At 46.8% G+C, this 15,945-nt stretch overlaps 1 protein-coding gene and 1 long non-coding RNA gene across 2 annotated transcripts in view; one reads left to right on the top strand and one right to left on the bottom strand.

Annotated features, from left to right (window-relative positions):
* Positions 1–15,945, top strand: part of col6a4a (collagen, type VI, alpha 4a) — a 32,509-nt gene that overhangs the window by 6,894 nt on the left and 9,670 nt on the right. Inside the window, exons 2-15 of the mRNA XM_052066687.1 lie at positions 2,350–2,440; positions 4,827–5,435; positions 7,601–8,188; positions 9,564–10,136; positions 10,319–10,939; positions 11,029–11,589; positions 11,799–12,356; positions 12,458–13,036; positions 13,241–13,819; positions 14,370–14,731; positions 14,937–15,015; positions 15,093–15,238; positions 15,388–15,480; positions 15,563–15,616. Coding sequence (XP_051922647.1) covers positions 2,365–2,440; positions 4,827–5,435; positions 7,601–8,188; positions 9,564–10,136; positions 10,319–10,939; positions 11,029–11,589; positions 11,799–12,356; positions 12,458–13,036; positions 13,241–13,819; positions 14,370–14,731; positions 14,937–15,015; positions 15,093–15,238; positions 15,388–15,480; positions 15,563–15,616 — 5,478 coding nt within the window. The 5' untranslated portion in view covers positions 2,350–2,364. The remainder of the gene's footprint in view (positions 1–2,349; positions 2,441–4,826; positions 5,436–7,600; positions 8,189–9,563; positions 10,137–10,318; positions 10,940–11,028; positions 11,590–11,798; positions 12,357–12,457; positions 13,037–13,240; positions 13,820–14,369; positions 14,732–14,936; positions 15,016–15,092; positions 15,239–15,387; positions 15,481–15,562; positions 15,617–15,945) is intronic.
* Positions 343–2,428, bottom strand: LOC127601443 (uncharacterized). Its single transcript, XR_007962559.1, has 2 exons — positions 2,290–2,428; positions 343–866 (listed from the first exon to the last, which is right to left on the bottom strand). It is a non-coding gene; the product is annotated as an uncharacterized LOC127601443 (long non-coding RNA).

Genomic DNA, 15,945 nt, shown 5'->3' on the forward strand with positions numbered 1-15,945 from the left:
ACACACACACACACACACACACAACACTCATGCAGCCACAGTAGACAGACACACACACACACTCTTCCTCATCCTCACATTCCTATTAAAATGTTGGATCTGACTGGTACAAATGCCTGTTCGCCACCTCCTCACATGCAGACAGACACACACACACACACATACACGCACACACACACATTCCAGCACCGTGAAGCTAATTTATTAACATCTCACTCCCATCTGTAACCTCTCAACTGTAATAAATATAACAAGCACCATTAACCTTTCAAAGGCTCACCACTCTTTCTTTGGCACGCTCACAACATCCATCCATGTGTAAATATTGCATTCATTAATTAATACAGGTCATCAAGAATGTTTATTGGGATTCTTGGTCGTGTTTAACTACGGATGTTTACAAAAGTTCCTTTATCCATCAGTTTTCTATTGCTGGTTCTCAAGGGGTCGCGTTAGGGTAAGGGGACCATCCGAATTGACTTTTTGAGTACACCCAGGACTGAGATGAGGGTTCGTTAGTTAGTTGGTCAATGTCAGGGCACATAACGACAAACAAACATTGACCACTAGTTCACCGTGTTGCCCGATGTCTTTCTGGAATAACACAATCAAGTTGATGTTCTTGTCGTGGTGCTTTGGAGCTCCTTGTTTACCCTGGTCTTCGATTCACAAACGTCATGCACATGACATTCCAAAGGGGTTCTTTGCCGTTTGACGCTTGATGTGGTCGTCGGCGCGGGACTGCAGGAAACGCAGCCGTCAGCTTAAACACAAGCAGATGGGACAATCCCTCCTCTTTCTTTGTCTGATAGCAGACAGCTGCTCACACTCAAATACGACAGGAAGTGACTTTGGCTTCCCGAACTCTGCGCACACAAACATCCACCATCATCATTATTTTCGTCATCTACTTTTCATCAATAATCAGTAACGAATGGAGTGAGAATGTGCAAACTATGAGATCAAACGTATAACCTCTTGACTGTGCGCTAACCGCTGTTTTACCGTGTTGCATCCTTATTGGGGTGGTGGGTGAGCTAGCTGGTATCCCAACTCAACTCAACTCAACTCAACTGTATTTATAGAGGACTTTCAGACAGCCATCGCTGTATACAAAATGCTGTACACAGCTGGCAGAAAACAGCCTGGATTGGTCACCGGTCAATGTCAGGACAGAAAGGGAAACAATAGACCGGTCACCAGCACATATATGGCCCTGTTATCATAGACAGGCAAAGGTTGTCTCCAAGCGACTTGATGTCATCCGCAAGTGGAAATCTTGCAGTTCTTATCCAGTAAACACACTTTGTGGATGGGCACTAGGAAGTCAGTTATGATTCCGCAATGTACACCGCATGCCTCTCCTGCACCAAATTTAAAGGGAATAGGAGGAGTCGCTTCGATCGGCAAGGAATCAAGTCGGCTATATTCTGTCACACAACAGCGCAGCAACGCCATTTTTAACTGCGCCCGTCTATGAAAGGACCAAAAGTACCGTATTGGCCCGAATATAAGACGGCCCTGATTATAAGACGATCCCCTCTTTTTCAAGACTCGCTTTGAAAAAAGACTTTTTGATCACCAAATTAATTTTTATACAGAAAGGAATTACAGTACATGTGAAACAAATGATTATAACAATATATTTGAGAGAAAAAGCACGTTCTTTTGCCTCATTCAAATCTTATATTATATCTTATAAATATGCAAACTAAAGTGCAATCACATTCGTAAATGAATGGCTTCTGGTTTTTGAAATGTAAATGATATCATAACTTCTCAGCTGCCGATCTTCGACCCACTTTTCTCCAGATTGTCGCTATGTTTCTCCATTTTCTGTTATCTCTTCTATTATTTTCCTCTCTTTTCTTTCTTACCGCTATTTTTTTTTCTTCTTCGTGCTACCACTATTTTAATGTTTATTCTTCGTGAGAGGGGTTCACTTTGGCCTCGGGGGTCAAGTTCAGCATTCGCTTCAATGATATCTGGCGCCATCTAGCGTTGTGAATGGGTATAATGTCTAGACCCCCGAATATAAGACGACCCCCACTTTTTCAGTCTTATTTCAATGCTAAAAACACGTCTTATATTCGGGCCAATGCGGTATTAAAACTATATCGCCTTTGCTAAACAATGAAAAGGTCGCTTAGCAAGGTCAGACCACATGCAGACGAACAATGGTTTGCTCTGCAATCCATACCATGGTCATCAGTAGAAGTAAGGACACATAGAGAAATAATGGACTGGTCGCCAGTTAACGGCAGGGCATATGACGGACAGGATCTCAACCTTTCTGCTTGTTTAATATCGATGATGACATCAAAGCTCCTTGCTGCCTTCTCATTACAGGAGAAAGAAATCATCATGGCGGGGGAGAGGTGTCTTCTCCTTGTACTCATGGGGGCCTTGTGTTTCCATGGTAACGCTGCACAGAGGACAGGTGGGTGCCATTATGGAGTCTGACCTCACTCCTTTGCATTCCATCATATAAAGGACGTTGGCTTTGTATCTCGCTCTCACACACATGCACACACATACACATGAACACACAATAAAACACAAACCTAGCAGTTTACTCATGTGCACAGTGAACATCACCTGTACTAACATCACTGTCTGTGTGTGTGCGTGTGCGTGCGTGTGTGTGTGCGTGCGCGTGTGTGTGTGTATGCTCTTTCACGCATTAACGCCTCACATGCTTCACGCCCAGCATTAACGTCCAGGTCAACTTTCTTCTGTGACTTGAGAGCGTGTTAAAAATGGTTTCCATGGCGATAATCTGATCACGCATATTCCGGATCTTTGAGGAAAACAGTAAAGGAAGAAATCCAAAAGCCTGTTAGTGATTTTATTCTTTTTTGGGTTTGAAGGATTTGCTTCTGGCTTGTCCGACCCTGGTGGACAAATGCATTATGTCGTTTTTCCTGTCATATGGCTTCGTTTAGTAAGATGTGGAAACTGATCTTGATCTACTATCTGGGCGCATCCAGTCAGGCATACGGCGAGAGCAGGGCGTAAGGAGAACGAGAGAGACGACGGTGATCTTTTTCGCTCGTGAAAATATTTTTGAAATGGCAGAAACAACAACAAAATAAATAGATTGGGACTGATGATCTCTTGAGCAATGCTGTCTTGGAAACTGGGCTGACTTGGAAATCATAACAAGAAGAAGTCGTACGACTATATCAGTGATGATAAAATTCTTTTCATCTCTGCATTTCCTTGCATCTGGATCCTTTCAGCAGAATATGACCTTTGGTGCCGGCTTCTCCCAGAGCATTTTTTTTCGGGGTTTGCCTTCCCAAGTTACTCACATATAATGTGTAGAGGCATCCAATTCTGGCACACTAGGGACTCGAAAATCAAACCAAACATGGCTTTTTAAGCAGCTTCCCAAAAACGATCATGGCAGTCGATGCTTTCATCTGCTACTTGTTCCCCCAACCAGATAGGGAATATCTCCAAACACTATTCTTCGACCGCACAAGTTGCGGATGATTTAAAAGGGTCGCGACATTAGCGGTGTAATATCCACTCTTGGTTTGCGTTCCATTTCCTATCCCATTTCTTCAAACTTGATTTTATCCATCAGGCACCTCCTGCCGTAGTGTCATTGAACGTTGCGGATGTAACAGCCAATCAAATAGGCAGATGAACTCTCACAGTGTTTCCGTGTTGAATACACTTGTTTGGGTTTCCAGTAATACTTAACTTTGGTACATTTGTAATTTCATCTGTATCTATGGGGTCAAAAGCAGAGAGCAGTCTCTGTTGACGAAATGCAGGGGAGGAAGTTAGCGAACGGGGTGAAGTGTGTCTTCCTTGATAATTGCACCACGTTTTTGTGGTTTTAAAAAATATATATCTACCGGTATATTATAATAATTACACCACACAACCCAAATACAGATTTGCAGAACAGTGCATTGATCCATGTGCGGGATTTTGATTGCTTTGTGTGCGACAAGAAGTTGCCAACTGTAATTTTGGGCAACTTCATTTGCATTGCTGCTCAGTGTGCAGCAGCAGGCCTTTGAGCCAACACGAAATATATTGCTGTGAGAACCCTGATGGAGATATTTTCAAGATGACTAATGGAGTGTAAAACATACAAATAAAACAAAAGTAAACCCTACAAGTGTAAACAATTTGATATGAGTAGTTGCTGTAGACGCGTGGAAGTTTTAAAAATGGTCCAGTTCCCAGGGTGACTGGACTCAAGGTTTATTTAGTTCTTGTGACGCTCCCACACCCCCACTCCCAGTTGAAATGCCTACCAGAGACATAAAATAGGGGAAATACACAGCAAAGATTTGGAAGAGGCCTTCTGGATTTAAAAGTAAAACGTCTACAGCAAACAAGTGACCAGTTTCCTCCCATTTGACTTTAATGGATAACCACGACCCGGATGACCGACAATCTACACAGACGTAGAGACTCCTCACGAGTTCAGGGCCACGCAGCTTGGATGCTCTTCACGCTTTCGCACTTCCGGTCACTGCAGATTTGTCTTCTTCTACGTCTCCTATGGAAAGCCATTTGAGCATTTATTTCATTTCCTTGTGATCCATCTTTAACCCTTTCATGCACCCCTGTAACCTGGAAACATGATAAGCGGTCCACTTTCGTGACGGCTGTCCCTGACGGCCCTTACGGATCTTTAGCTGGATAGTAACTCTATGGAATAAATGCTGAAACGGCTTTGCCAGACGTCTCCATGTCACCCGCGCTAGCAAAGCACCTAGCTCTCTGACTGGCACGCCATCCAAAACCGCCGCTTGACCACGTAGCCCCTTCATTGACCCTACCCAACCCCCCATTGTCAGTATGCACTCAAGAAGCCGTGGCTGATCTGGTCTTTATGGTGGACGGGTCATGGAGCATCGGCACTGAGAATTTTGAGCGCATCCGCCAGTTTTTGTCCACGCTGGTCAACAGCTTCGACGTGGGTCCAGACCGGGTCCGCATGGCTCTGGTCCAGTACAGCACGACACCAAGAACAGAGTTCCTGCTCAACACATTCCAGAAGAAGGCCGAAATCCTCCAGTATGTCAGCACGCTGCCCTACATGGGGGGCGGTACCCACACGGGTCAAGGCTTGGATTTTATGCTGAGTAAGCATTTTGTGGAAGAGGCCGGGAGCAGGGCGAACCAGAACGTGGCCCAGATCGCCGTGGTCATCACGGACGGAAAATCTCAAGATGACGTGGAGTCTCACGCCACGGAGCTGAAGAAGAAAGGAATTGTCTTGTACGCCATCGGGATTAAAGACGCGGATGAAGATCAGCTGAGGGAGATCGCCAGTGAACCGCATAGTCAATACGTCTACAGCGTGTCCGACTTTGCCGCGCTGCAGGGAATTTCTCAGAGCATCGCCCAAACCTTGTGCACGACCGTGGAGGAGGTCAAACGACAACTCCTGCAAGTGTCTCAAGGTAACGTGAAGTCACGGCAAATCGCTCGTCGTGGAAATGAGACTATAAACATGGCGTGGATGCAAACTTTGGGTGGTCTGCATCACGGTGGAGTTTTCTCCAGACAACATGCTACCTACCGATGCTAACTTGGTTATGCATTATTAAAAACTAAGGACTAGGTGGTACTCAATTGTCTTTTGTTTTTTTAGGCTAAAAGAGGGCTCAGTGATATACTTCATCCATGGCAAGAGTCGCCCCAACACTACTAGATGAGAACCTTAGCACATTTGTTCACATCGGCGGATATCTGACGCAATCGTGACGTGCGGTTAACATGCTAGTTAGGCCTACACCCTGAAAATACATTTTCTGGATAATCCACTGGCCTGGCGGCTTTAGAGTGCCTCATTGTCAGCCACGAGTGCATAGACGTCATGCAGACAAAGGCAGTATCGCGATGAGGGGGGGAAATTTTTGTTTAAAAGAGGTCTTAGGGCTTGCACAACGGCTTTAGAGCGCCTCATTGTAGACACCATGACAATAAGACGTAAGAAATGAAAAAAAAAGGATAGTCCAACTTGACAATCAGTGTGTGGACAGTGGTGTCTTTACAACGCCATGTCAAAGCGTGGAAAAGCCCTCCGACGACCTTCTCAGACAAATTCCAGCATGTCGTCAAGTGTCGGCATGAGAACGGTGCAAAACCAAGTCACATCCATCCATTAGTTTTTTTTTCCACAGTTTGAAAGCATCATTTTATGTACTGATGATTTTTGTGTGTGTGTGAAATAATTCAACTTACATACAGTATATTTATTCCTTTAGATATATTTAGAAACAAAATGCTTTTTTTCCACATTAGTGGGACCGTGAACAATATGATGGAGAGAACTCTTTGAAAGCCAACTGTAATTGAATCAGGGAGTGCATTGGCACCTTCACGGATCAAATATTTGTGAATTTCCAGCTCCAAGAACAAGAAGCCAAATGAAGTTCATTCAGTGCATTATAATGACTTTTAGATTCAGGCTAAAACTTCAGATCAAAAGCCCAAAGTCCCTTTTATTGTAGGCAGTAAATTTCTTGGAATGAAATATAGAAAAATAGAAAACAAGACATTATACCAAATGAATAAATAAACACAATCCCAAAGCAATTTTAAATCCAGAACAGATTGTAGCTCACCCAATGGGAGGCAACATCAATCAATCGGGATGACAGTCAATGTGTTGAAAGCACGATCTGGCCGCTAAAGGAGCTCTGCTTCGTTTGCTGTGGGTCTGAAATACCACCAAAGGAACTTGTGGAGTGTAACATAGCAAGTAATGATTAGCGCCAGTGTCGACATCCTACTCACGCCACAAACATGTGGTTCACTTCAGTGTACTGTCTCTTCAAATATTAAACAAATCTTAAATCACAACCCCCCCCACCCCCCAAAAAACTGTTTATCTTAGTCATTTACCGAAGCAAATGGAAATGATTACCTTAAAGAAGTCTGCCTCTCGTCTTAATTCAATGACAGTGTTTGAAAGAATGTCACCGGTGCTATCGTCTGAAACTGCCGTAAATGGGAGCATTGAGAATTCAATTGGTTGGAGTGACACGCGGTCCTCAGTTTTGGCTGAAAACGTCGAAAAATTCTGAAAAATAAAAGCAAAGACTTACCAATGGTTAGAGCAGCTTGATGATGTTAAATTTGATGAGTCACTTTTATTCCTTCTTTGTCCTAAAAGCTAAAAACGCTTTCGTAACATGGATGTTGAAAGACACGACGTCAGACGTGTGGGAGATCTGGAATGAATTAATGACATTTGGAATACAGCTGTTTTCCTGTCAGAGTGTGGTCACAGAGCAAATTAAAATTGCATCTCAAGGGCACCAGTGCGTTTCGTATTTTAAAATATGTTTGAATCGATTTCACAACGGCTGCAGTTACATTTTGTCAAATGAGAAGTACAATTTACACCCATGCGTTTTGTTTTTTTTGTATTTTGTGTGTAGATTATTTGAAATTTCATTGGGTGGTGGGAGAGAAAATCTCCTCAAATTCCGGATTGACCCTTATCTGTTTTGTGCGATTGACTGACCTTAGCTGCAATGCTAATTATGATAATAAGCAGTTTAGGAAACGGATGGAGGAATATGAAAAAGGTGCTCACTTTGTTCTCTCCTCTCCCCAGAATGTGCCAAAGCCACCATAGCCGATGTGGTCTTCCTGGTGGATGGCTCTTCCAGCATCGGCATTTCCAATTTCCAGGAGGTCAGAGGGTTTCTCCGAAGTGTGGTGTCCGGTTTCGATGTCGGTCCGGACAAGGTCCGCGTGGGGTTGGCTCAATACGCCAATGAACCTTTTCAAGAGTTCTTGTTGAAAGATCACATGGACAAGAAGTCTCTGCTGGCCACACTGGACAAGTTCCCCTACCGAACGGGAGGCACGGAGACGGGCAAGGCCATCGACTTCATACGGACGCAGTTCTTCACGGAAGGCGCCGGAAGCCGAATGAACCAGAGGGTGCCTCAGATCGCCGTGGTCATCACGGACGGAGACTCGGCCGACGACGTTGTGGAGGCTTCGCGGCGCCTCCGACAACACGGGGTCATCGTCTACGCTATCGGAGTGGGACAAGCCAACATGGCCGAGTTGGAGGCCATCGCCAACCGACCGTCCGACAACTTCCGTTTCTTCATCGACAGCTTCCAAGCTCTTCAGAAATTGAGCGAGGGTCTGCTGCAAACAGTGTGTACGTCCATGGAGAACCAGAGGCAAGGTGAGTCGCGCCGAGCAAATACCGGGCTTCGGTTTCCAGGTTCGGAATGACGCGCAATTAAGTAGTTTGCTGGGTGGCGTCAGAATACGTCTCTGAAAAGCTCATTGACAGCCGGTGGGATGAAAAATGATTTGATTTGCCAAACCAATTTGGAATTCAAAGATGTGAGTCCATCTGGACGCGAACTAATGAATTGGTACTTGAATCATATCAAAGCCCACACCCCTGTACGGTAATACTGTTGGCATTTTTGGAAAGCCGTTTACACATTCCTACAAGTTCCTTGATATCCATTTGAAGGCATAGTAGTTTAGGAGTAAAGTTTGATTGGATACTAGTTGACCAAAATCGACACTGGCAGTGCAAAAATGTTACGTACCCTGACACGGTCATTATATTTGGATGATTAGTGTACGGTAGACAAAGTGTACTAGTATAGGTACAATGACCTTAAGCTGGATGTCAAGGAAAAAAAATATAAATGGCAGCTTTCCATACAACTGCAGTCACACAGCATGAGAAGTTATTTCTCATTTGATTAAAAATAAATTAATTGTGGCCAAGAAGCGAGTTTAAGTAAAAGTTGTTCAAACAAATATTTTTTTTAAATTATGACCTGCCGACCTGATGGAATTTGAACCAACGATGAAGACTCGATGCAGCGGTTACGCAACATTGAGTCTCGTTCCACAACCACAACAATGCAGACTGAAACAAGCTAGAAAAGATGTGTGACGGAGGCCAAAACACACGACATGAACAATTCGGTGGAAGGGAAGAATTTACTGTAATGTGTGTTTGCTGTGGGAAATTTCCACAGAAATGAATCCCCAGCCTGTTATTAAAAGTCCAAAGCAGCAAGATGTCAGATCGGCTTTTGGCAAGCGGGGATGATTACTTTCAGCTCCTAGACTTCTCATGAAAGCTGTGAACAATGTGTGCTTCAGTGGGAGGTTAAAATGTGGTCATACCCCGCTCACAGAAATCCAAAACGCAGACTGAACTGGTCTGCCTTTTGGCTGCGCTTGGCCAAAACTAACAGGGGAAGGGATATTAACAGGATAGCGAACTTAATTAGCATTAGCTCAGTCTTCCGGAGGGAGACACATTTTTTTTGTCCTCCACTTTTCAAATCTTGTAGTCTCTTGTTCTACTGACCAACCTGCCTCATTATGCAACCGTAAATTCAGATTTGCGTGCTCAGTAAGGTGTGTGGATCTCTCCAATAAAAGACGATTGGATGCATGTCGTGATATATGGCGTGTGATACGATTCAGGGACTCTTCATTTTAAATTGTAGTTGATTTATGATTCGACTTGAACGCAATAATTTCCTGAACTGTACAATCGCTTTAAAATCTACGGTGTTTTTCAGCTTTATCCGAAAGGTTTTCAGACATCTTCATCCTGGTGGATAGCGGCTTGAGTCAAGCCGAGTTCCAGCAGGTCCGAAGCCTCCTGATCCGACTGACCAACCAACTGACCTTCGGGCTCTCAGCGCACCGCCTCGGCCTGGCTGAGTACGGTCAAGACACCAAGGTGGAATTTCTCCTGAATACTCACCAGACCAACGAAGAGACCAGCGCCGCCCTCCGCCGCTTCCGGCTGCGTAAACTAAAGCCCAATGAGCCGCGCAACTTGGGTGCAGCCTTGGAGTATGCCCGCTTAAACATCTTCACCAGTCAGGCGGGAAGCCGGGCAGACCAAGGCGTCCAACAGTTCCTGGTTGTTCTGAGTGGGAAAGATTCCGACGATGACGTTGACAAGCAATCCCGCTTACTCAAAGCCGAAGGCGTCAAAGTGGTGGGTCTAAGTCTCGGTGCGTCCATACCACAGATGCGGGTGGTAGCCTCCAGTCCTTCCATCGTCTACCAGTCCCCCGTCAACGTCCTTCCTTCTCTGAAGGCTACTTTTGAAGACCAGGAGCTGCCGGCCAATCTTACTGACGGTAAAGCAAGTCTTTCTTCTTTTGCACCTTGTGTCCTTGAAATGATGTACAACCCCTCCCCTTCACCCCTAAATAAATGAGTCATGCGACACAGGAAACCCGAAAATGGCTAACTAGGCCTAATTGGGAAATTTTTACTTAGGGCGCTACAATTTTTCTTTTTGCTGTCATTTCTTGCGCAGAATGTAAAGGAGCCAAACTGGCAGACATAGTGTTCATCATCGATGAGTCCGGAAGCATCGGAACCCCAAACTTCCAGCTGGTACGCACGTTCCTGCACTCGGTTGTGAGCGGACTGGACGTGGCTCCAACCAAGGTGCGAGTGGGCATTGTGATGTACAGTGACAAAGCAAAAGCGCAGGTCTACCTCAACACCTTTGACGACAAGAGCGAGTTGCTTAGTTTCATCAAAATAATGCCATACCACGGCGGCGGCACTAATACGGGAGTCGCTCTCAATTTCACGCGGGAACACGTGTTCACCAAAGAACGAGGCAGCAGGAAGAACAAGGGCATCCAGCAGGTGGCGGTGGTGATCACCGACGGGAAATCCCAAGACGATGTGAGCAATGCTGCGGTGGCCCTCCGTCGGGCGGGTGTCAAGATCTACACGGTGGGCGTCAAGAACGCCAACCGCGCCCAGCTGGTGAAGATGGCGTCCCACCCACCGAGCAAGCACATTTTTATCGTGGACAGTTTCTCCAAACTTCAGGCGCTGGAGCAGAAGCTGCAGAACATCGTTTGCCATAACATTCTGCGGCAAGCGGTCAGCGTCAATATGAGAAGAAGTAGCATCAAGGAAGGTTTGCATCGCCGAACTTGTTTTTTTTCCGACATTGCAGTGGCTGTGTTCGAAATCACTACAATCTCTTATTTTGTTTTTGTGTTCTAGGCTGCTTGCAAACTGATGAAGCGGACATCTTCTTCTTGATAGATCACTCTGGCAGTATCTACCCCACCGACTTTTATGACATGAAAAAGTTCATCATCGAGTTTATTAGTACCTTCCGCATCGGGCCTCAGCACGTTCGCTTGGGCGTCGCCAAGTACGCAGATGCGCCAAACTTGGAATTTGATCTGACAGCCTACACGGACGCCAAAAGCCTGGAGAAGGCGGTGGAGGGAATCGTGCAGGTGGGGGGCGGGACGGAAACAGGAAGGGCGCTGGAGTTCATGGGCCCGCAGTTTGATCGCGCCGTGGCCACTCGTGGTCAGAAGGTGCCGGAATACCTCGTGGTCATCACTGACGGGAAATCCACAGATCAGGTCAAAGGGCCCGCTGAGAAGCTACGAGCTCAGGGTGTCATCATCTACGCCATCGGAGTGAAGAACGCCGACATGGCTGAGCTTCGGGAGATATCCGGTGACAACAAGAAGACGTTCTTTGTCAATAATTTTGATGCTCTGAACCCAATCAAGGATGACATCATCACTGACATCTGCACCACAGATGGTGAGGAGATCGCCCCCAAATATCACCTTTCCTTATGTTTTATTCATGTGGGGCAAGGGGCCCATATTTTGCAGCGGGAAATGGGCGCAGCCTTTGACCATTTTTGATAAGGACACTGGTGGATTTTGGCACAAGGCACAATTTGGCAGTGGAATGTCCACTGAAAATGAATAACTAACTTTAAAACTCTCTATGTTATGTTTCTGCAGTTTGTAAAGATGTACCCGGAGACCTCCTGTTCTTGGTTGACAGCTCCGGGAGCATTTATCCACAGGACTATGAAAAAATGAAGGACTTCATGAAATCTGTCGTCGGCAAGTCCAATATCGGGCAGAGCGACGTCCACATGGGTGTCATGCAGTTCAGCACTATCCAGCAGCTGGTGTTCCCCCTCAATCGCCATTTCACCAAAGACCAAATGCTGCAAGCCATCGACGGCATGCAACAGATTGGAGGAGGGACGAATACGGGAGAAGCTATCGCGGCTTTATCGCCGTACTTTGACGCGTCCCAAGGCGGGCGCCCCGGTGTGAGGCAAAGGATGGTGGTGGTAACCGATGGAGAATCTCAAGATAATGTCAAAATTCCCGCTGCGGCCCTGAGGCGCAAGGGTGTGGTGGCCTACGCCATCGGGGTGATGGATGCCAACACCACCCAGCTGCTGGAGATCACCGGATCACCGGAACGAGTCTTCGCTGAAAGGGACTTTGATGCCCTGAAGGACTTGGAGAGCCAAGTGGCTATGGAGATCTGTGATCCAGATCGAGGTCATTTATCCTTGTTAATGCACTTTTCTAGTACAGTGGTACCTCTACTTAAGAACGTCTCTTCATACGAATACCCAAAACATTCTTTTCTCCTCCGCCAGAATGCAAGAAGACCGAGAAGGCAGACATCATCTTCCTGGTGGACGGCTCTACGAGCATCACCTTGGACAAGTTCCAAAGCATGCAGAAGTTCATGTCATCCATGGTCAGCCAAACGACGGTCGGAAAAGACCTCACCCGCTTTGGAGTCATTCTGTTCTCATCCGAACCCAAATCAGTTTTTACTCTCAACCAATATGAGTCCAAGCAAGATGTTCTAAAAGCAATATCAGCTCTCAAATCTCCGTATGGGGACACCTACACAGGAAAGGCCTTGGAATACGCCTTGCCCTTCTTTAACGCCGAACACGGCGGTCGAGCAGCGCTCAACGTGCCTCAGATTCTGATGGTCATCACAGACGGCGACGCCACCGATCGGAACAATCTGCGTCAACCTTCCGTAGCGCTGCGAGACAAAGGCATCGCCGTCTTCAGTATCGGAGTGGAAGGCGCCATCAAGGACCAGCTGGAGATCATGGCGAATCATGACTCAAGCAGAGTTTTCTACGTGGACAATTTTGCCGCGCTGGAAACTTTGTACAAGAACATCACCTTTGTTCTCTGCAACTCCACAAAACCAGGTAAGAGACACCAAAGAACTTTTGACCGTGACATCACGTGTAGTTCCGGTTGGAAATAGACAGCGCCACGAAAATGTGAACATGATATCGGAGAACTAGTTTAACCCTTTCGGGGACAGCGGTCGCTACAGCGGACAGCTTATCATGTTATTATCAGGTTATGTGGTGCGTGAAAGGATTAATATTCTTCAACAAATTTTGCAGCCTGCGAGAAGCAGAAAGCCGATCTGATCTTCTTGCTCGATCAGTCGGGCAGCATCAGCCAGCAGGACTACACAATCATGAAGAACTTCACCACGCAGCTGGTGGGCAGCTTCAAAGTCAGCCAGGATTTAGTACGCGTCGGACTGGCCCAATTCAGTGACATTTTCGAACACGAGTTCTACCTGAACCAATTCTTCACTCACGAGTCGGTGAACAAACGCATCATGGCCCTGAACCAGCGCGGCGGCGGCACCCTGATCGGACTCGCCCTGAATGCCATCAGGAGTCACTTTGAGGAATCCAACGGTTGCCGCAGGTCGGCCGGCGTCTCGCAAAACCTGGTGCTGATCACGGATGGCGAATCTCAGGATGAGGTGCAGGACGCCGCCGAACACCTCAGGTCTCTCGGGGTGGAGGTGTTTGCCATTGGCGTGGGTGGCGCGCACGACCTGCAGCTCCTGCAGATCACAGGCAGACACGACAGACTCTTTACCGTCGAGAACTTTGGCAGTTTGGACAAGATCAGGCAAAAGGTGGTCGACACCATCTGTAAATCCAAGCTTATCGAAGAGAAGAAAAGTGCGTGCCTAGTTCCTACTTTTATTTCTTCCTTGATTCCTTCTTTCCCATCTGCTTCTTGACTTTTCTCCCTTCATTTTCTTCTGTTACTCCTTTCCCTCCATCCATTTTCCAATCCGCTTTATCCTCACAAGGGTCGCGTGGGGTGCCTATCCTAGCCGTCTCCGGGCAGTCGGCGGGGGACACCCCGATGAACCGGTTGCCAGCCAACAGAGACAAACAATCATCTGCGCTCACACTCGCACCGAGGGACAATTTAGTGTTCAACCAGCCTGTCATGCATGTTTTGGGAATGTGGGAGGAAACTGGAGTACCCGCAGAAAACCAACGCAGGCACAGGGAGAGCATGCAAACTCCACACAGCCGAAAAGGAACCCTGCACCTCTGCACTGTGACCACCGGGCTGCCTACTCTTTGCCTTCATTTCATTTTTCTTTTCCTTCCTTGCTCATTTCCTTCTTACGTTCTTTCTCTCCCCACGGCTTTGATCTTATTCGGGCACAATCACATTTCTGACTTGATTGTACTTTTTGTCGAACAAACGCCTCAGGCTGCAGCGTGGACATCGCCATGGGCTTCGACATTTCTCAAAGAAGCGGACTCCCCGGCGAGATGTTGGTCAGCGGCCATAACAAGCTCAGGACTTTCTTGCCCGAGATTGTCCATTACGCCTCCACCATCCAGGGGCTGTGCTGCATTGGGCCAGACCCGATAGAGACCAAAATCGGTTACAGGGTGGTGGGCCAGGACGGACGACCTCTTTACGACTTCAAGTTCAAACCCTACGACCCCAATGATGACGTGGTGACCAAGGTCATGACTTTGAATTTGAACGTTCCCACTCGTCTCAACAGCGCCATGCTCAGGTCCTTCGGGCAGAAATTTAAGGAGGACTCCCGTGGCGGTGTGAAGGTAAGTCACAAGTCTCCTGTACAAGTGGGGGGCCTCGAGTCACATCACTGGAGTCGGACTTAAGTTGCTGAGGTCAGGACGAAGGACAACCTTGACTAAACTTATGAAAAAGACTTAAACTACATGACTCAAAAGAATTTCCTGTTCACATTTGAAAATCTACTATCGTGGAAGACGCTCAGAAGCACGCGATGTCCTTCTTCAGGTTCTGGTCATCTTCTCAGACGGACTCGATGAAGACGTAGTGAAGTTGGAGTACGAATCAGAACTGCTGCAAAAGTCTGGTAGGAAAAATAAATCAAGACAAAACGTGTTTTTTTTTGTTGTTGTTGTCTTGGACACGGAAGTGGACTTCCTCCAGGTGTGGACGCGCTGCTGATGGTGGGCCTGCAGGGGGCGCCGGACCTGGCGCAGCTTCAGATGTTGGAGTTCGGCCGAGGGTTCGGTTACAAAGTCCCGCTCAGCATCGGCATGCAGAGCGTGGGCAGCATAGTACTCAAGCAGATCGTGAGTTGATTGAGAGGGAAGCGGGGGGGGGGGGGGGGGGCAGCTAGATGCTAATGCTCGCTAATGCTACTCTCTCACAAACATACTCCCACAACAAAAACAACTATATGGAGTGCTCCGAGTAACTGGTTGACGTTGTTTCGTGACAGGACACCGTGTCCAATCGCAAGTGCTGCAACGTCATGTGCAAATGTTCAGGACATGAAGGCATCCGCGGATCTCGGGGTTCCCCGGGGTCAAAGGTTAGAGCATCATTGTCGTTGTAGTCTTCATCATCATCATCATCATCGTCAGCTCCTTCACGTGATGCGTTTTGTCTTTTAGGGTCGGTCAGGGCAAGTGGGTTACCCCGGCTTCCCAGGAGAGGAGGGCGTTCCCGTAAGTGAACTCATCTTTGTTTCTCATTTTGTACCTTTTTGTCCTTCAGTGCCTCCCTCCAATCCTTTCGTCCCTCTGTCTTTCCTGCCCTGATTTTTCTTCCAATCTATAAATACTGTTCAATTGACTTGACTCGATTCCTTCCGTTTGACTTTCCTTCCTTGCCGTATGCTTTTTTTCCTCTCAACCGTTTTTTCTTCAATCCATTTTTACCTTCTTTTTTCCTTGCCTCTTTCTTGCCTTCCTCCCATCTTTTTCCTGTCTTGTATTCTTTCTTGCTTTTTCTTTCCTTCCTTCAAAAGAAGCCAGGAAGTTGCACCCATGCCTGC

The sequence above is a fragment of the Hippocampus zosterae genome, chromosome 5 (genome assembly GCF_025434085.1).
Source record: "Hippocampus zosterae strain Florida chromosome 5, ASM2543408v3, whole genome shotgun sequence".
NCBI classification, from domain to species: domain Eukaryota; kingdom Metazoa; phylum Chordata; class Actinopteri; order Syngnathiformes; family Syngnathidae; genus Hippocampus; species Hippocampus zosterae.